The sequence below is a fragment of the Castor canadensis genome, chromosome 18, assembly GCF_047511655.1.
Source record: "Castor canadensis chromosome 18, mCasCan1.hap1v2, whole genome shotgun sequence".
In the NCBI taxonomy this organism is placed as follows: domain Eukaryota; kingdom Metazoa; phylum Chordata; class Mammalia; order Rodentia; family Castoridae; genus Castor; species Castor canadensis.
Genome location: NC_133403.1, coordinates 35366824 through 35389262, shown reverse-complemented (window position 1 = coordinate 35389262; position 22439 = coordinate 35366824). Strand labels below are relative to the sequence as shown.

The window sequence follows — 22439 nt, the reverse complement described above, 5'->3', positions numbered from 1 at the left end:
TAAGGGGATCGATATGGACTAGAAGAATGGAAGAAGATGAAAGTCATAAATAGTCAAGAACTATAAAGGAGAAAAATTAAAACCGGAAAGAAAAGCTGTACTCCTGTACTTGTGAAAAAAAATTCGAGAAAAAAATATACGCTTTGATATTTAAATAAACAAACAGAACTGTTAGAAGTATCTCCTAGGAGGTATCTTACTTTCAAAATTCTGATAAACAAAATCTAAGTGTTCTAAAACTGGAGTTTTACCTGAGTTACCTACTAACTACATAGTCTTTGAGATGAACATGAATTCTGAGATTCTGATGGTTAACCAGCTAAGTGGTGATCTCACTTAGAATGACTTTTTTATTCACATAGCAGATATCCTAAAAAATATCAGGAGAAAGGATGAGTTGAAGTGAACATAAGGTAACATAAGGTAAGAAGCTGAAGTGAACATTAAGCTGTTTATCTTAATTAGTCCACTGTAGTTTACCGCCCCCTAGCTGCGGTGGCATGAGATACCACAGACCAAAAAATGGCTGCCAAGAAATATCAAGGAGTTAGGAGGAAATGCTTCAGGCAAACTTGTAACTTTTGAACAGACCCACAAATAAATATTAAAGTTAGTTTTACCCCTTCCTTTAAAAAATAGGAACACAAAACTTTTTAAACCAGGTTGGGAGGCTGAGATCAGTAAGATCCCAGGGCCAGCGTGGATGAGAGTGGAGTTAGAGAGACTTGTTCCAAGCAATAAATAGGCCAGTGGGTGCACGCTTGTCATCCCAAGCTATGTGGGAGCTGAGATTGAGAGGATCTCAGTTCCTAGCCAGCCAGGGCAAAAAAAGTTCGGGAGACCTCCACACACACACACACCTCAACTGAAAAATGCTGAGTGTAGTGGTACCCAGCAGTCGTCCTAGCAACGGGGGAAGCCTCAAATAGAGGGATCAGGAGCCAGTCCGCCTATCTCCAAAATAACCAGAGCAAAAAGGGCTACAGGGTGGTTCAAGCAGTAGTAAGTGTGAAAAGCCTTGAGTTCAAACCGCAGTACCACACACACACACACACAAAAAAAAAAAAAAAAAAAAAAAAAACCTTAATAAATTAAACACTACTTGAAAATTTTTAAACATACATTAACAGAGATGATAAAAGTTGACTGTGGGAAACTGAGACAAGTTAAGCAGTAGCTGAAGATGGGAATTAAAGCTGGGCACGGTGGTACAGGCATTCGGGAAGCTGCAGCAGGACAATGGCCAGGTCCAGGTCAGCCTGAGCTACACTGTAAGATTCCTGGCTCAAAAACCCAAAACTGAAATAAGGATTGGAATTAGTCTTGACTTAGAAAAATCCCATCGCATATTACATAGAAACTGTTGGGTAAAAGGGTAAAAACGCTTGCCAGAAAACCAAGGACTTGATAAAATTTCCTCTGGTTATAAATGTATGATAAATATAAAAAGCACCTTAAAATAATGAAACCCATACAATTCAAAATTTTCAGATACAATCTGAAGTTAAAAATTAGTCAGCACTAGAGCCAATATATCTTGTCAACACTGAATTACACAGAATGTAGGAAGAACACGCAAGGGGGAAATTTGCGAAAATTCTTTATGGTACGTAATCTTTCTCTAAAACACAACCTAATGCCATCTCATGATTGTGTCTAATAAGACTTGCAATAAATTTCTGCATAACTTTTCAATTTTCCACCAAAAAGTTCAACTGGCAATGAACTACAACAGCCACCATCCACAAAACAAAAACAATTCTGTTCATTTCACTGTCCTGCTAATTGCGCAATTCACTATTATCTGCAAACAGTAGATCAAATAGCCTTGTTTCCATCACACACACCGAGGGGACACAAACACTTTCCTTTAACAGTTGTGATTTTACAAGGTTCTAATTCTCAGCATGACTGAGAAAGGACAAGAAAATTAAAGAAAAAGGGGGTGGAGAGGAGGGGAAAAGAGGTGAGCGTGAGGGTGTTTCTTGTGCTGATACACGCTTATTAAACACTTGGGAACATTTGTTAAAGCAAGTCTTAACCTTTTCAGAATTTACCAACTCCCAAAAGATGTGGAAATTTTTAAGAGAAATCAAGATCCTTACCCTGCAGTTCATGATGTATTACGCCCACTAGGTTGGGTTCGTCTCCCCACCAAAATATCCATAATTCTTTGCAATCTGGTTTGACATCACGACGCCATACACACAGCAGGTTGGCTTGCAGACAGCGGATGAAGCTTAACAGGATTGGATCATCTTGGGCTGGGGCTGAAATTATGGGTCCACAGTCCCCATGCCCTCCAAAATTGTACCTACGCCATTTGATTCCTGTGAGTTCAGCCTGGAAAAAAGAAAATGCAATAGTTTTGATTTTTTTTTTTTACTTTTTACTTTAGACTACTAAAAACAAGCTTCCAAGAAAAGCAAACTTACTAAAAGAAATATTTATACTAAACTTAACAGTGTAAGACTTCTTCTAATGAAGAATATATGTCAGCCCTCCTCAATTTCAGGGGTTGGGAATAATTTCTATCATGATTTCTACATAGCTCTTTATTTTAAATAAATAAAACAAGCTGAAAATCACTAGTTGCTGCTGAACCACTTTATTTGCCTGAACATTTACTATAAAATCCCTGCATAACCATGCATGGTGGCTTATGCCTATACCAGGCAAAAACTTCACAAGACCCCATCTCAATCAATAGCTGGGTACAGTGGTGCACTCCTGTCATCCCAGCTACATGGAAAGCATAAATAGGAGGACTGCCAGCCAGAGCATCAATCCGAGACCCTATTTGCAAAATAACTAAAGTAAAAAGAGTCAGAGGCATGGCTTAAGTGGTATTACACTTGCCTAACCAAGTACAAGGCCCTGACTTCAAACTCCAATGCCAACAAAAAGAAAGTATTTCTTCTTCAGCTCATAAATTACATTTAAAAATGAAGTAAGAATTTTAAAACCTGTGTTATAGGTTGAGCATCCTTAATCCCAAAATCCAAACTCCAAAAAATTTAAAAATCCAAACCTCAAAAGCATTTCATAAACAGCTCTTCAGATTAAGGATGCTGAGCCAATAAAGTGTATGCAAACAGTCCAAAATCTGAAAACGCTTCTGGTCCCAATCATTTCAGATAAAGGACACTCAACCTGTAGAAGTGAAATAATTTCTTTCAAAGCCTTTTCCCAATTTCTTCCCATTCAGAAACCACAGTTTAAATCCTTCTTCATCAGGGAGGCAGAAAGCATGCAGAAGCACAGTGCTTCATCACCAATGCCAAAAGGCTACTAAGGAAGAAGCTGCTAACAAAACTCATGCAGTTATCAGCAATTTATTTGTGTTACTTAACATACAGCACACAAAAAAAGCTTGTCTTCAGTAACAACTTCCTAATGTAGAATTGGTCTTTTGTTTTTAAAACACAACTTTAAACAAGCACAGAACAGAAGCGGAACTTTGTTCTGTTACATGGGTTAATATTTGAAGATTTCTTAAAGCTTAAGTTTAAGGAACTAAATTTCAAAGATATTCCAATGCAAACGAAAGGTGAATTCCTTAAGTAGCTATAAACAACTATCTAGCCACAGCTGAGAGTAAAGCTGACTGGATGTAGCAAATAGCCCATACGCCTGGCATTCCATCCTTACTCACTCACCTTCTCTCCCACAAAGTCAATCATTTTTAACAAAAAGACGTACCATGGGATAAAAAAAATAACCATTTCTTCTACCAACATAACTGAAGCAAAAGCAGTCAACCACAATGGCCATATTTAAAAAGGAAAAAAATCACCTTTCTTAACCCACAAAGCAGTTTCGCTTCCACAGTAAGATCACAAAAATCATAATCAAACTAAAACTGTCTGAAACTCAGTAATGTGTTCTTTATACTGTGAGAGATGAACATCTCCTCTTTTACTCTTCTTCACGAAGCCTGCTACTAGCATCATTCTGGCTTTCACTATTAAGCCACTCGATTTCCTTTGAATGTAAAGTACCACAGAGCTAGCGTAAAAAGTGCTGGACTGGCTGGGATGCAGTTCAGTGAGAGAACACTCGCCTAGAGTCCTGAATAATACACTCTTCCCAGACCAGAAGGAATTATTAGCATCTTACTGTATGTTCTTCTGTTTCCATACACACACATTTTTTACAGTTGAAACCAAACTGATGACTTTATATCCTGCTTTTTCACTTATTATAATTTTTTTGTATTTCTAATTATTCTTCAAAAACAATTTTATGTTTGCATAATATTCTATCCTCTGTTCTAGAAAATATAATTCAACCACCCCACAAGAACTAGGCGATCTTCTGTTTTTTCCACTATTTTAGTAATTCCAATTGGTAAGCATCCTCGAGCACTGTTTTTCCTGATTACCTCACTGGGAGATTGTTTACGCAGCACTCCCCATCAGAAAGATTCACGATGAGGGTTCCACGGCTGCTTTACAATCGCTAGTCCACAAAACAAATAATCCCCTCCCAAATTGCATATCTTTTAAAATACCTGCCAACTTAATGGAAGGGTATGTCCTTGTACTAATTTATAGTCCTTGTTCTGCTGGAAGGAAATGATTATGACATAATTGAACAGAGTTATAATTCAGGGCCAGCCTTCCTGGGCTTGAATCTCAGCTCTTTGTTTACTAGTGGTCAGTATCAAGTACCTATCAAGTTACTCAAACTCTGACCTGCAGTTGTCTGACCTATAAAATTAAGATAATAGTATTTACTCATTGGATTGTTAATTAAATGAGTTAGTACACAGTCAGCCCTCCCTCGATATCTGTGGTTTCTACGTACCTGCATTCAACCAACTGCACATCAAAAATATTGAGGAAAATAATTGTGTCTGCGCTAAACATGTATAGATGTTTTTTCTTGTCCCTATTACCTAAGCAATATAGTGTCTATCACATCTACTTAGAAAACATTTACCCTGCATTAGGCATAAGTAATCTAGGGGTGATTTCCAATACACAGAAGGACAAGCAGAGGTTACATGTGGTTATCTGCAGACAGACCTTAGAACCAATCTTTCAGATACCAAGGGAAAACTAGAGGGAGCTCTTAGGACAGTGTCTGGACACAGCAAAAACACAGACGCTAGTAGCAGTGCTACTATTATTTGTTGCACCTTGACTTGTCCACACCTTCTGCTATTTTTCTACCATACAAATTCCTTTGTTTCTTCAAATAAAAGTAATGTCTATGTGTTTCAATCAGAAAGCCCAAAATCAACTATTGAACGTCAAAGAAAAAAACTAAATAAAAAGAACAGAAAGGGGCAGCTGAAATCAGAAAAACTAGAAGATCCATTATCACCTAAGTTAGTGTTCTGTGCCTAAGGAATTTGGGAGAGGAAGGAGAAAAAGAAAGAATACAAAACAATGATCAATGTGCATCACTAATAATGACATTTAACCACACTGAGAGAGTTAGAAAATTAAGATATAGCAGGTATTTTAAACACCAGATGTACCAGTCCTCAAGAAAATCTCTGCAAAGCAAAAACTCACTAGACCACTTTCATGTGACACACTCAGCAGACAAATTACTTGCTTTGATTCAGAACAGTTTCCTAATCCTGGCACTTCCACTAACTTCCTATCAGTACCACTACAGTCTCAGGAACAGAGGGAGTCCACTGCCACCTGTTCTACGCCACCTCTTTACAAAATTTTCTAGCAAGTGACATAACAGCAAGGCTACAAACCTAATCATTTCATAACTAATTCAGCCAAAAGAACTGAAATATGTCCTCAACTCTCTTAAAACAATTTAGAAAGCTAAAATTAAGTATCATTATACCAGTCTTCATTGGCAAACTTAACAATGAAATATCAATCGAGCCCAACAGAGATAACAAGTATAAAATGGCTATATGAAGACTTAGCTTTAAATTCTGAGTTAATGTTTGATAAGAGGAAAGACAATTTAATGGTACTGAAATATTAATAGAAAAAAATCCAATTAGATTAAAATGTTTTCATATACTATGACCATGTTTTTAAAAAAAAATCAAGGCTAGGCATAGTAGTACATTCATATAATCCCAGCTCTTGGAGGGCTGAAGTAGGAGGATTACAAGTTTAAGGGAGGCTGGCCTGGGCTATGTAGTGAGACCCTGGCTCCAAATAAATAAAATAAATCAATTCCACTCCAAGTTCTGTTTCTCGATTTCTTTCTTTCTTTTTTTTTTTTTTTAACTGTACTGGAGCTTGAACTCAGGGCCTCCCACTTAGCAAGTGCTCTTGTCCCAATTTCTGACACATTATCTCTAAGACTCAAAATTCCTTATCTAATGATTTCAAAATTTTGATGCAAACCTTTAAAATATTTCTAAACTCAAATTATCCCAAATGCACACTTAAGTCAAAAAGATGAACAAATCCATAACTACATTTACATTTTAAATTACATGGTTTTAAAAACATACAACAAAAAAGATGAAACTGAAATATAACAAAGAATAAAAGTGGTATGCATACATATATAATAATTATCATTTATTAAGCACCCATTTAATACAAGATGCCACACTAAAGTCTGTATGCTGAATTTCTAATACCCAGCACAGCACACTAGGATCTTTGTACCTAACCTCTGGTCTTCACAACCAGACAGCTAAAGAAATTAGGACTCACAAAGATTAAATAACCCCCTCCATGGCCATAATGGTAGCAAATAGCAGATCCCAAATATAACTGATTTAAACCATAACTGAATTTAAAGCATAAATTCTTTCCATTCTGCCATGCTGCTTCCCAGGACTAATGGTAAAAATCAGCCCAGGAGGATTATAAAACAGTACAAAGAAACTGTCATCAACTCCATTTAGCAATGACTAGAGCTCAGACCACACTTTCTAATTTAAGAAAGTTCATGAATCTTTCTTTAGTCTTCCTGAGGTATTAAGAAAATGAGTATGAAGTCCACACACCATCCATGAATAGACTTTTTTTATTTCAGTCAGATAATTCTATGCCTTCTTCTCTGTGTTATTACTACAAAACACAAACTAATTCATATATATAAAACAAACCAAGAAAATAGCTATTCTATAATAGCAAGACATGCTGGAGGGAAACTGCCTCAGCAATGTCTGTCACCTGTCACACAAGCAGTCAAGGTTTTCTGAAAATTGAACTGAACTGGCAGAGAATCTGCTGGCATAAACAGAAGGCCACAACATTCAATTCGGAATAGTTCTAGTTAAATAAGATTGCAACAGGATTGGGGTAAATGAACTTCCTAACAACATAAGTGTGATTTAAGGAAAATTTACATTCTTCATGTCCTATTTTTTAGATATAATATGTAGGAAACAAGATGGTAAATTCATTTATTTGCAGTGACCTATCACAACCAGATCCCTCATGATCCACGCCATAAGATTTGTAATATGGGTCCCGAGTTAAAACTGTTTCCGTGATCTTGGAACAGAATAAAACTAACAGATGTGATAAGAATGAACCCTGGAGCCGGGCTCCAGTTGCTCACACCTGTAATCCCAGCTACTCAGGAGGAAGAGATCAGGAGAATCACAGTTGAAGCCAGCCCCAAGCAAATAGTTCTAGAGACCCTACCTCTGTTGGGGGGCGGGGAACCATCACAAAAAAGGACTGGTGGAGTGGCTCAAGGTGTAGTCTCTGAGTTCAAGCCCCAGTACCAGAAAGAAAAAGAAAAAAAAAAAAAAGAATGAACCCTGGGAGTGGTACCATGGAACGAACACTGCTGATTAGGAGATATAGGTTCTAGGCCTGGTTTTTCAGCAATTTACCCTATGCGATGTTAGAAAATCTAGTCCACCTCAAGGCACCTCACCTTCAGAAGCTGTAAAATTCTAAGAGGTGACCTAGATAGTATAAAATGAAAAGGGAAGGGGCAGGGGGAAGGGGGAGAAATGACCCAAACACTGTATGCACATATGAATAAAAGAAATTTAAAAAAATAAATAAATCAATAAATAATAAATAAATAAAATAAATGAGTCCAAGGCTCCTGGCCCAAGCTAATTAACATCCTACTCACAAAGGCAACTTGCATATGAGCTGGTGCCCTTAGTAGATGTCTTACAATGACCAGTGAAAAGAGCTGCTCAAAGATATTCAGAATGTTAAGAAATGTGTTGGGCTGGGGATGTAGCTCAGTAGTAGAGTGCTTGCCCATCCTGTGTGAGGCCTGGGCTCCATCCCCACCAGGGTCTGGGGGGTTATGGGGAGAGATTTCAAGAAGCAATTCAAACTACAAAACAAGCAGATCAAACTTCAATTCTGGCCAGGATTCTAGGATAGTGTGCTGGAAAAGGCAACTGTGATTATTTTGGCTACATGAATGTTCTAGAAGATTTCAAGTCTACCTAACCTCGATTCATCCTGTGAAAGGTTATTACCACTCTAGTCGGTCAGTGAAACGCAGTAAACATATTAAGTCACCTCTCAATTCAAACCACAGGAGAAAAACATGTCTCGTATCATGAAAAGCTTTCGTTATAACATGACTCATCAACTTCAGGTAAAGGTGGCAGACTAAACACACCCATCTGCTTCTGGTCTCTCTTAAATCCCTCTAAAACATCAGTGAAATTTGTTTCTTGGAGGAGTTTTTTCCCCTTTAATTATAAAATCACAATGGCTGAGAGAACAAGAGAAGAGATAGTCTCGAAATTTTAAGAGTTAAGAAGCAGATGCTCAAGAGGTGAAGAGACTTATAATACCTTGAAAACTAAATCCCAGACATGAAGAAAGTGGAAATACACAGAATGACACAGAATTCCTCAGCCTCAGGAATTGTAGATAACAGGCACTTTGGATATAAGGGTTGAAAGCCAGAGAGGAGATAAAATAAGGAAAACTGGCTGGAAACCTGCTTAACAGACACTGAGATGCTCAAATAGCCTCTCACTGCACAGAGCTGAGCTACTGCCCCTTCTGAATCCCAGCAAATAACTGGAAGGATATCCTCCAGACAGAATAAAACACAGGGTACACAGACTGGATGAAGCAGCAAAACCAAAAATAAGGAATCACAGTGAACAAAGGGGACTAAGGGAACATGTATAGAATGAAAACCAAGTACCACTCTTTCCCCACCATTACCCTCTAAACACCCAGAAAGCTAGGAGCCAGTGGTTCATCCTCCAGAAATGAGCCTAGAAAAGTATTCTGGGATACTACTACAAAGAAAGCCCTCAAGACAATGACACTACTCCAAATGAAGAGCCCACCCAGATCAGTGAAGTGCATGGTAAACAAGCATTACTCACATACTCAGAACTTAGCGGTTCTGGAATCCCATTCTTAAATGTGAACAATCAAGGGCTACTAATACTTTAGGAAAACCACTGAGTAATTATGGAGTCAAAAAAAAAAAAAAGCTACTTAGAGGAAACAGACTATACTATAAAAAGACAATTTTAAAATACCCATCATTGATTTTTTTCAGAGATAAAACAGTGTATCCATTTTAAAAAGAAGACACAATGTTAGAAAAGGGCAAATTAAAAGCAAGCTATTGCAAAGTTCTAAACAATGATACCATAAATGACAAAAGTCAGTAAAATATGTGGCCAGAAAATAAAGCAAATGAGCAGAAATGAAAGTTGAGCCAGGGTTATGGGATCAACCCAGGAAGTTAAAATCTGAATAGAATTCTGAGGGCTGCAGGTATAGCTTTGCCTGTCTTACCTAGGGCCTTGAGTTTCATTCTCATCATAGGACTGGGAGGGAGAGGAGGGGAGGGAGGAAAAAGGGGAAGGAAGGAGAGGGAAGGGAGGAAGAGAGAAAAGGGAGGGAGGGTGGGTGGATCTCAAAAAGAAAAGACAGAAAAAGATGAGGAATTGAGTGATAAAGTAATTCATGAAATTTATTTAGAAAAAAATATAAATTTCTAGATTGAAAGACCTCTCTGGGCATCAAAACAATGAATTGAAGAGAGACTTACAGGAGGCATATCATTGCAAATTTTAGCATATTGCAGAGAGGATCTTCCCAGTTTCTATACAGTAAAAATAGCAATGCCAAAAGCAAAAAGGCAAAGGGACAATAACTCCAAAATTCTAAAGAATTATAGCCAAACTAGATATCTATACTGAACTGTCAAATATAGAAGCAAAATAAATACTTTTAAACACATGAGTTCTCAAACTCAAGACCAAAAAAACCCTTTCTCAGGAGACTACTGGGTATGCAGCCACCAAAAGGAAAGAAAAAAATAAGGAAGAAGTTGAGATCCCAACAACTACAACCCAGGTTAAGCACTGATCCAGACTGTAACAAGTCATATGGCTTCAGGCCATCCCGCTCTGTCAGTACACTGGAACTGTGAAACACTGAATAAATAGCTAACCAAAATTACAATTACAAACTATTTTGGGAAGATGGAAAGGTGTGTTTGCTTGACAGGAGGCAGAAAGAATAAACTAAATCCTCATCTTTAATATGGGAAGATCTAGAATTAAAAACCTCAAAGTAACTATTAGCTTAGCATTGGAAACAATTAAGTAAGAACCAATGTCACAAAAGAGGATGAAGATGTTTGCCTCTGAAGAGGTAAACTAGGGGCCAGGGGCGCAACACTAGCCTAACAAAAGCTTGTACAACTACTTGAGTCTTTATGTAAAAGCTCTGCTGGGGAGGAAGGGAGGAAAATGAACTTTAAACAAAACTAATCAAAGTGTGCTAATAAAATATATTCAATAAAAAGTTACTAACACTGAGAATTCACATACATCATTTTACAAACTTATTCTAGACAAATTCTTAAATTTAAGAACAAATTAGTGTCCCATAAATTGAGCTGCAAAAGCCAAAAGGTTATTTCGCATGTGTTAAAATGTGGTGGTGTTGTCTGTGTTTCTTCTCCATTTTAGATTATTAAATCTCCAGCTGGGCAGAGACATACTTCCAGCTGTACGCTCCCTCCCATCTGGCGCTGCTCAAACTCCTAGCTCCAGCTTCGATGCTGGCCAGGGATGCTCTCTCCAGAAGGGCTGTCGACAATTGGGCCTCCCATCTGACTGGTTATCTCCATGTCATGAAAACTGGAAAATGATATCCCCCACGCAATGAGGTTGTATATAAAAGATGCTTTCTAACACACACAGACACACACACAGACACACACACACACACAGGTTCATAACTTTTTTCTTCAAGTATAATTTTTTTACACTTCAGTTAATGCAAAAATATAAAATAAAAGGGAGTGTTGGTTTAGCAGAAGCATGAGTGAAAAACAGATTTTTCTTTGTCATTAAGTTCAACACAAATGTGAAATAGCTACCTAAAAAGAAATGCAATCACCTAGAACTTCATTAGTAAAAGTGTAACATCTAGATCCTATACACCAGCTCTAACTTACCAAGTCATAATGCTTTCAGCTCCTAGCCCCATAATTTGAAAGTTATGTAGATAAAATAGAACCATTTAATGGATGAAGGACAAGGTTGAGGAAATCTAAACATCTGATATGGCTGGAGGCCATCTGGCCTCATGTTCAATCCTTTCAAGCAAATTAACATGGCAGCAAAAACAGAACAGAATAAAATATGATTTTAAAAAACAGTTGAGTGCTGGGAAAACTGGTTAGCAGTCTGCAAAAAACTGAAACTAGATCCATGTATATCACCCTATACCAATATTAACTCAAAATGGACCAAAGACCTTAATATCAGACCCCAACTCTAAAGTTGGTACAGGAAAGAATAGGAACTACTCTGGAATTAATAGGTATAGGCAAGAACTTTCTCAATGGAACCCTAGCAGCACAGCAACTAAGAGATATCACAGGTAAGTGGGACTTCATAAAACTAAAAAGCTTCTGCTCAACAAAAGAAATGGTCTCTAAACTGAAGAGACCACCCACAGAGTGGGAGAAAATATTTGCCAGCTACACATCAGACAAAGGACTGATAACCAGAATATATAGGGAACTTAAAAAACTAAATTCTCCCAAAATTAATGAACCAATAAAGAAATGGGCAAGTGAACTAAACAAAACAGAACTTTCTCAAAAGAAGAAATTCAAATGGCCAAAAAACACATGAAAAAATGCTCACCATCTCTACCAATAAAGGAAATGCAAATTAAAACCACACTAAGATTCCACCTCACCCCTGTAAGAATAGCCATCATTAGCAACACCGCTAACAACAGGTGTTGGCGAGGATGCGGGGTGGGGGGGAACCCTCTTAAACTGCTGCTGGGAATGTAAACTAGTACAACCACTCTGGAAAAAAATTTGGAGGCTACTTAAAAAGCTACACATTGATCTACCATATGATCCAGCAATCCCACTCTGGGGGATATACCCAAAAGAATGTGACACAGGTTACTCCAGAGGCACCTACACACCCATGTTTACTGCAGCACTACTCACAATAACCAAGTTATGGAAACAACCAAGATACCCCACTACTGACGAATGGATTAAGAAAACGTATTTATACACAATGGAATTTTATGCAGCCATGAAGAAGAACGAAATGTTATCATTCGCTGGTAAATGGATGGAATTGGAGAACATCATTCTGTTCTCCCTCATATGTGGACATTAGATCAAGGGCAAACACAACAAGGGGATTGGACTTTGATCACATGATAAAGCAAGAGCACATAAGGGAGGTAGGTATGAGGATAGATAAGACACCTAAAAAACTAGATAGCATTTGTTGCCCTTAACGCAGAGAAACTAAAGCAGATACCTTAAAAGCAACTGAGGCCAATAGGAGAAGAGAACCAGGAACTAGAGAAAAGGTTAGATCAAGAAGAATTAACCTAGAAGGTAACACACATGCACAGAAAAGCAATGCGAGTCCAACTCCCTGTATAGCTATCCTTATCTCAACTAGCAAAAACCCTTGTTCCTTCCTATTATTACTTATACTCTCTCTTCAACAAAATTAGAGATAAGGGCAAAATAGTTTCTGCCTGGTAGTGAGGGGGTGGAGGGAGAGGGAGAGGGTGGGGGGTAAGGGAGGGGGTGGGGGAAGGGAGGAGAAATGACCCAAACATTGTATGCACATATGAATAAAATAAAAATTAAAAAAAAAAACAGTTGAATGTACTTGAGTAGTTAAGAAGATATGAAAGACTGATGTGGAAGATAAATTAGATGTGCTCAGCACAGTCCCAAGTGCTAGCAACAGAACCAAATGGGAAAACTGATAAAAACAATACGTGAGAGCTCCCTCGAGTAGCATTCCTGACTGAGAGCCAATCACAGACATGGGAGGTTAGGGAGAACCAGGTCAATACTAGATAAGGATACTGTAGGATGCTTCAAACGTCAGGGACTAGTTAGACATGGTGTGCAAGGTTCCTTTCAAACTTTAAATATGAGTCTCAAAGATTCCTTCCAACAAGATTTCATAATGCCAGTATCATTTATAGTTCAGGCAACTGGTTCAGGGGTTTGCAAACTCTGGCCTGTGAATTGACTTTTTGTAAATAAAGTTTTATTAGTATACAACCATGCCTATTTATTTACATACCTCTGTGACAGCTTTCACACTACAACCACAGCATTGAAACTGAGATCCAATGGACAACCACCTGAGATACATTTTGCTGACCTCTGAACTAAAGTATCACCCATAGGCAAATGAAACATTTAAAATATGAGTAAGAAGCACCAGAATTGCTCTCCCACCATAAATACATGGAAAAGTGGCAGAACATGAAATTACTGCTTGAAGGCATTAGACAAAACGTAGTAAAGAACTCAGATGCCTAAGAAGGAGAACAAATGAGAGGCCCTACAAAAGCTGAGGCAGCTAGAATTTTTGTGAGAGTAGATAATCAGAAAGAATATTAAGCAGAAAAAAAGCCCCAGAGTTGTGTTAGGGGTTCTTTTGAGATTTTCCCCAAATACTAAGCTAGCTACATATTGAGACAGTAGAAGTCAACCAGGCCAGGCAAAGAATTACTGAGCGGTATCATTCTCAGACCTGGGAGGGAGAAGGTCAAATGCCAAATAGCTAGAATGGAAAGAAAAAAAAAAAAAAACTGTTCAATACCTTAGACACTGCTGAACAAAGATGGTAGAAAGGCCGTGTTTCTTAAGTAGGAAACTAGGAAACTAGTTCTAGCACAAAGACTATACTAACCCAACCTAGTAATCAAGCCTCAAAAAAAAGTAATAGTAACAATAAGCTAATCTTATTAACTGCCAGAAGCCTAACTGTCAGCCAACACAAAATTCAACTCTTTAAAGGAAAGAAATAAAATCCAGACTTGCAATAACATATTTCACAATGTCCACCAACCAACTGAAAAAAAAATTCAAAGCAGCATAAAAATGGGACCTATAGCTAGAAGAAAAATTACTGAACAGCAGAGAAAAAAAATGAGTAATAATGGAGTTAACAGACCAACTCTTAAAATAGCTATTATAAATATGGTCAGGAACTCAAAGGAAAATACAAACGAAATAAAACAGAAACATAAAAAGCTAAATAAATGTCTAGGACTTGAATATGCAAAATACGAAGTGAGAAACTCAAAGAATGAGTTTAAGATAGTAGGAGGAGGAGGAGAAGGGGAAAGGGGGAGGAAGAGAAGAAAAAGGTCAGAAGACTTGAAAACATAAACGATTAGTAGCTGAGGCAATGTGTGAAAAGTGAAAAGATAATGCGCAAGGTCAGACTGACTTTTACAGTCAGAATTGCTTGACAGTAACCCACAAGGAGGATACAGAAAACGTGAACACTCTCAACCAAAGAGTCAAATGACATTTATAAAACTACACCACCGACAGCACAATACTTTTACTTCAAGTGCACATGGAACATTCGCCAAGAGAAAACCATATGTGGAGCCGTAAAATAAATACCAGTGTGTTTTTAAGCACTGAAATCGCGGAACAAAATTAAGTGAGAAAATAAAAAAATCTGGAAGCCTCCTATTCCCCATAAAAATCTAGAAATTAAGCAATACTAAATAACGCATGGGGCAAAGAATACTTTGAGCCGATTGGTTATAAAACACCACATATCAGACTACGTAAACACAACTAATACTCAAACAGAAATACGCAGTTTAAATAGTTACACTAGAAAGAAATAAAGCGCTGTTCTAAGCTTCTGCCATCAGAAACTATAAAGAGTAAACTACACCGAAAGTAAGGAAATGATGTAGAAAGAGAGTGAAAGAAATATAAACTAACAGAGAAAAAGTTAGTTCTCTAAAATGCTTAATAAAATTAACAAATTCTCACTAGTCTAATCAAAAGAGAAAAGATAAACTTCTAACACCAGAAATGAAAGAGAAGACATTACTACACATCCTGAAAACAATGCAAAGACAGAAAATATAATAGCTTTCATGCTAATAAATAAAACTAAGATTAAATGCACAAATTTCTTGAAAAAACTACCAAGCTCACAAAAAAAGAAAAAGTCTGAACAACCCTTTATCCATAAAAACATAGTTAAAGCTGGGCAACAGCAACACCAGTGCTCCCAGCTACTCAGGAGGCAGAGGCAGAACAACCTGGCAAAGATCTCAAAAAGAAAACAAGAACACACCAGTGGCATGACTCAAGTGGTAAAGTGTTCGCTGTCATGCATAAGTCCCTGTCTGATCCCCCAGTACTACCAAGTTTTTAAAAAAGGAAAACAAATTCATAGCTCAAAACCTTCCCACAAAGGACTGGAAGAATACACCTCAAGTGGGTAAGTGCTTTGCAAGGGAAGCCCTGAGTTCAAATCCCACCAAAAACAAAACTTCCCACAAAAAGATGTCTTAAGTATTGTATCAAACATCCAAGGAAGAAATCACAGCAATCATACACAAACTCTTTCAGAAAGGAAAGGAGAAACTACTTCACAAATCATCTTATAAAACTAACATTATAACATTAGTGTGATAACAACACCAAATAAAAACACAAGAAATTTACATGTCAATATCGTTCCTGAACACAGATGCAAAAATCATTAACAGAACAGTAACAAACAAATCTAACAATACTTTAACATAAACATCATGAATCTAGAGTTTATTGGGTAATTCAAGTTTGCTAAATATTTAAAACCCATCAAGGTAATTCACTCTATTAACAGAACAAAACCTATAATTATATCAATAGATGCACAGAAAAATTTTAATAAACTTCAACATCCATTCATGGCTTTTCAAAACTAAGCAAGCTAAGAATTAAAGGGAACTTCTCAACATAATTAAGGGGGATGTTCAAAAATCTACAGCTAGCCAGGCACCAATGACTCACACCTTAATTCCAGCTACCTGGGAGGCTAAGATGGGGAGAATCCTGATTCAAGATCAGCCTGGAGTAATAGTTCACAAGACCCCCACCCTCCAAAATAACCAGAGCAAAATGGACTGGAGGCGTGGCTCAATCAGTACAGCGCTTGCTTTGAAGCACGAAGCCCTTGAGTTCAAACCCCAGTCCCACCAAAAAAAAAAAGAAAAAATATATCAGAAAACCTAGTCACACACACACAGAGAAAGAGAGAGACAGAGAGAGATAACATAACAATGATGGAAGACTGAACACTTTCAGCCTAAGATCAGGAACAAAACAGGATGCACACTCTTACTTCTATTTAATACTGCACTGTAGGTCCTGACCAATGCAATTAAAGAAAGGAAATGAAATAAGATTGGGTTGAAAAGGAAGATTTTAAATGACCTTAGGTCATTCCTGTCCTCTCTCTCTAGAGATAACCCACTTCCAGTCTATTGAAAGCATATTTCTTTTCTAGTAAACTCCGCGATCACTACATTTTCAAGTCTCGCCTGAATTCTTCTCTTGCCAGACACAAGGACCCAGGTAGATGGCTGCACTTTCTGCTAACATTTGTGTTGTATTTCCAGTAACAAGGAGAACCCATTCAACACTTCAGTATGTTCAAACCTGCAAGCATGAGGGAGTAAATCCTTGCTGGAAACACTTTAACCAATGGGGGATGGGAGGCAGTATGAGCTCATCTGCTGACAATGAAAGGGGCGCGCATTCTTATTGTGGTTCCTTATAGGCCCAAGATGGATCAATCTCACTTTCCCCCAGTTTCTGGTTTTATAATACACCCTGAAAGTGCAGTTTCCTTCTTCCAGTTTCCTGTTCCACTTGTTCTGGTCCTTCACTCCTGTTCCCTGAGTTCACCTGCCTAAATTTCCTCTGTGCAAACTCTTGGCTTCGTTTTCTGACTGGAATCCAGGCTAAGGCAAATGCATCCTAAAATGATCATTATTTTCTTACTGACAGACATTTAGGTTATTTCATTTTCATTGTTTTACATAATGCTGCTGTGATATACACGCTTGCAAATTTCCTTAGAAAAACTGCTAAGTCTATTACTAACCGCAGGCTTTTGGTACACACTGGAAAAAGAACATTTGTATTTAACTATTTCATATATTTGTAGAAAAAATTAGCCACTAATCCAAGGACATTATCTATAAAAACATGCTGACATGAGGTAGATGCCGGAGGCTCACACCTATAATCCTAGCTACTTGGGAAGCAAACATCAGGAAGATCACAATCACAGTTCAGGGCCAGGCTGAGCAGTCTGTGAGACCCTACCATGAAAATACTCAACACAAAAAAAGGCTGGTGGAATGGCTGAAGTGGCAGTGCACCTGCCTAGCAAGTGTTAGGCCCTGAGTCCAAACCCCAGTACTGCAAAAAAATAAAAATAAAAATAAATGACCTTTCAGTCAACATCATCATATACATTTACAAAACTCCAAGAACTCTGCAAAAAGCTACAATACCTATTGGTGTTTAGGAAAGCTACGGTACACAGAAAAAAAAATAATTGCATTTCTACATACTAGCAGTAAACAAATGTTAGACATTTTAAAACATATCAAGAAACGTCTGCAACTTCAGGCTAAATCTGATAAAAATATGCCTTAGACCTCTACACCAAAAACTACCAAACAATGTTGAGAGAAATTAAAGACCTAAAGGAATGGCAAGAAAGCTAGGGATGTAGCTTAATGAGAGGGCTCAGCTAGCACAGTATAGACCTTGGAAAAGAAAAGCTAAAACAGAGAGCTACCTCATGTTCATGGATTGGATGTCTTAAAATTATTAATAATCAATTCTCCCCAATTTGACCTAAGGATTCGATGCAATCCCTACCAAATTCTGACAGTTTTACAAATTAACAGGTTGCTGTAAAACTTACACTGAGCAACTGGAGTGCAGCTCCATGGAGGAGCACTTGCCTACCATGCCAAGGGCCTGGGCTTGATCCCAAGCTAAAAATAAAAATACCTATTTTGAAATGCAGAACACCCGGAAAAGCCAAAACAATTCAGAAAAGTAACAGAAGTTGGGGCATGGCTCAAGAGGTAGTGAAGCCCTGGGTTCTCTAGTACCACCAAAAAGACAGACAGAAACAAAGATGGGAAGGGATGCAAAGAGGGTGACGGATTAAAATGATGTAACCATTTTTTTAATGTTCTTTATAAAGTGTAACTTCTAATTTACAGAAATAAAAACACATGTCCCCTACAATAACTTTATTAATTTTCCTAGCCATCAACAAATAAATGAATAAGCAAATTATAGCATATCCATTCAAGAAACTATTTAGCAATTAAAAGAAATGACCCACTTAATCAAGCAATAATATGAAGCCAGACACAAAGACTATATACCATATAACTCCATTTATTTTTAAAAAATTCTAGAAAAGGCACAATTATTCTATAGCAACAGCAGATCAGTGGTTGTTTGGAGGTAGGAGAAGGTTGGGGGAAAAAAGGAAGAGGCCTGAGTGTACATTTGAAACTATGTGGTGGTCTTGTGGATAGATATATCAAATATATCCAAGTTATTGTATGTAAATTGTATCTCTATACAAAAAAATGTATGCATTAATGGAACAACTTATGAAAGCAATCGCTCAAAGAAAAAACTATTAACCAAAGCTATACCTTAAAATTAGATCTTACGCCTCTTCAAGGTAACTGTGAACCATTTAAGAAATACACAGTATGTTCAAATAAATTATTTTTATATCTAACCACATCAGAACACTGCATGTCTATAATCCCAGCTCTAAGGAAACAGAGGCAAGAGGATCACAATTTTGAGACCAACCTAGGCTACATAAAGAGTTCAAAGCCAGTCTGGGGTACATGGTCAGTTTGAGGCCAGCCTGGCTACATACTGAAATCCTGGTTCAAAAACAAAAGCAGAAACATGATATATATAAACAGATATATACAGAGAGAAATAAATAAATATACATAAGTATATATATATATACACACACACACACACACACACATAAATCATTAAGGTTTTTTTTTATTATAATTTTTCTCAAACACACTACTATGTATACCAGGCTGGTCTTGAACTCACAATTCTCCTGCTTCCTGTCTCAGCATCCCAAGTGTTGGGATCACAGGCATGTACCATCACGCCCAGCAATGATCTGTATTTATTAAACTTAACTAAGAGAGAACTCCTGCAAAATGTCTGGGAACTGAAGTTTTAGTAAAGTTCACTAATGACATTAGGATGATGTATTTCTCAACTTCAGTAACAGACATAAGCAGAAGTGTGTATTATTTTCTCTGTGTAGCAAACAATGTCTCCCCAAACATGAAGGGCTCCTTCCTCCACAGGACCACACATTCTACACTGCTGGGAGTAACAATGTGCCCACTTACAGAACTACATTGCCCAGCCTCCCTGAAGTGTGTGCCATGAGGTTAAGTGTGGCCAGAAGGATTTAGGGAACGTTCTGGAAGTTTCCTTCAAAAAGGAATGTCCTTTGCACATTTCCTCCTTCTTCCTATCTAGAAAACCACAATAAGGACAGGAGTTTGAGCAGTCATCTTAAGACTATGCTACGGTGATGACCTAAGGACAACAGAACAACAAAACAGAAAGCAGCCAGGTCCCCTGATGACCACACCAGTTCTGAAATGCCTTCCTCCAAGCCTCTTATGTGTTTAAAAAAAAAAAATTTAATTTCACTAATATTGCAGTTATTTGTCTGTTTTTAAGTAAGCACATGGATGTTTCACCAGAACAAATCAATTTGATAGACATGTTTAAATAACTGGCTTTCTTATTGTTTAAAAAGTCGCCTTTTTCAGGTTATACAGTTATATAGCTTTTATCTTGCTCCAGTCATCAATAAACTACCCTAATTTTTCACTCTCTAATTGATTCCTCAATTTAGAATATAGTTAGTAGTCTAAGAGAAGAAAATCTATTGCCCTAATCTGTAGGAAGAAATTTTAGGCTACATTATTACTTCATTAATCTCTGAAGAAACTTTTCAAAAACGTAAACTGTATTATCACTCCATTAATCTCAGACAAATCTCTACGCTCCAGTGACTTCTCCCTTCATGCTTACACTAAATCATATGATCTACACTGTTAATTTTTAAAAATGTTTAAAAGACTCAGGGAAAAAAGACCAATACTATCTGGAATACTGAGAAGGAGTTTCTCTGAAGTACTAAAAGGATTTACGTAGGAAAAGAACAGCAGCATACAATACAATGCACGGTTATAAGACTCTAAATCAAGAGATCTGGCTCCTGTGTAACCTTGGGCAAGTTACTTAAAACTCTCACTTCAGTCTTCTCCTCTGAAAAATGGGACTAGAAATGTCTACCTCATCATCAAATGCCCTTTGATGTGAGCACCACAGAAAAAATGCATACAGCTAGCAAGCAGTTACTCTGTGCCACGCCTGCAGTAAAGTACTCTGAGGAATAGCAAAAGCTGAGGGGAAAATGCGCAAAAAGAAAAACAGCTTGTAGACATTAAACACTTGAAAAAATAATAAAACCCAGAAGAAAACTGTATGCCTATATATAATATATATATATATATATGAAAGACACTCATAATCTTGTTGGGAATCAAGAAATTGAAAATTAAAAGATTAAGGTAAGTTTTGCTCAGAGCAACAAAAAGTAAAATGAGTAAAAAGTAAAATAAGGCAAGGAGAGAAGAAATGGGGATTTTATATTGCCCTTGGAAATGTAAACTGACAAATTTTTTTAAAGAGCTTATGCTGTAACGATCAAAATGTAATGCATAACTGCTTATCACAGCAAAAATGTTGAGTCTTAGTGCCCCTCCTAACTGATGATCAAACAAGTAACAGCCCATCTATCAGAGGAAGAAGACCCAAGTGTTAACAAAAATAGTTTAGGTGAATGAGATATACCTAAATTTACTAATAAGAAAATATTTTAAGACAGTGTTAAGTGGAAAAGCACATGTTGCAGGAAAAGGTGGAGAAGCATCCCCTATCTGTAACTTTAAAACTAACTGTGCCCATCATTAATAGAATGCATAAAACTGGCTTAAGAGTGAATTACAACTGTACATACTTGAGACATCATAAAACTCAAAGGCAAGTGGCAAAAGAATAAAGTAGGGTTCCATTTATTAAAAGTTCAAAAACATGCAAACTATACATAGGTAATTAAAGCTTTCCAAAAACGAGGGAATGATAAACATAAAACTCAAGATGAGTTACATCTGAAGAGAACAGAAAGAAAATGAGAGAGAAAAGGCAGGACTATAAATGTTAAATGTTTTTGAGTTGAGTATTAGATGCGTAATTGTGCATTCTACCTTATGTGTGATTTATAAACACTATTTGCATCATTCATCTCTAATGAAACTATTTTGAAACTGGATGTATCTAGGCACACAAAGGTGCATAAACACAAGGAAAAAAACCTGGAATGATACAAATTAAACTACCAGTAGTTACCTCCCTGTGGGCAGAACCTTCTTGTTTTATGTTAGACACTTCCATACTGCCTGAATCTTAGACTAATTCATGTAATTTCTTATTAAATTTATAAAAGAAATTACTTTTCCATTAGAATTGTAATTATGAAAATTGTAGCCACATGGAAAATATGTTAGTGAGTACAGCCAAATAAAGAATTCTACTTCTATATACAAAAACATGCACTTTCATAAGAATCAAAATGGGATAAATCTGATCTGCTAGAGGGGCTGAAACATGAGTAACTCTTTACAGTTTCAATTTCTTAGAAGTTTTACTTTGTGAAAATATTTTGTTCTTCGATAGTACTACCCTTCTTGGAGAGATATTAAAGAAACATGACACCTGCAGGATAGCCAACTCTTCAGTTTCTAGGCAGCCAAGTGACAAATCTGCCCACCTGGGAAAGCTGAATGAATTCACAGTCAATTGACAGTGGATGGTACACGCTGTGCCAATAAGTGCACTCAAAACAACTGGAGAGGGTCCCCACCACACCAAAGAGATTACATCAAAAGGTTCTGAAGTGCATATGTACATTTTAGTGCTTAACTGAGAAGTGAGGCTGCCAAGTCCAAGTGCAGCACAGAGACCAGGAATGTGCACAAAATGGAAGAGCAACAGGACAAGGGAGGGGAGAATGGAAAATTTTCCCAAAAATATATGTGAGACAA

At 37.3% G+C, this 22439-nt stretch overlaps 1 protein-coding gene across 3 annotated transcripts in view; it reads right to left on the bottom strand.

Annotated features, from left to right (window-relative positions):
• Positions 1–22439, bottom strand: part of Med13l (mediator complex subunit 13L) — a 285007-nt gene that overhangs the window by 249342 nt on the left and 13226 nt on the right. For all 3 annotated transcript variants that reach the window (XM_020184581.2, XM_020184582.2, XM_074060849.1), the window contains exon 2: positions 2106–2343. In XM_020184581.2, coding sequence (XP_020040170.2) covers positions 2106–2343 — 238 coding nt within the window. The remainder of the gene's footprint in view (positions 1–2105; positions 2344–22439) is intronic.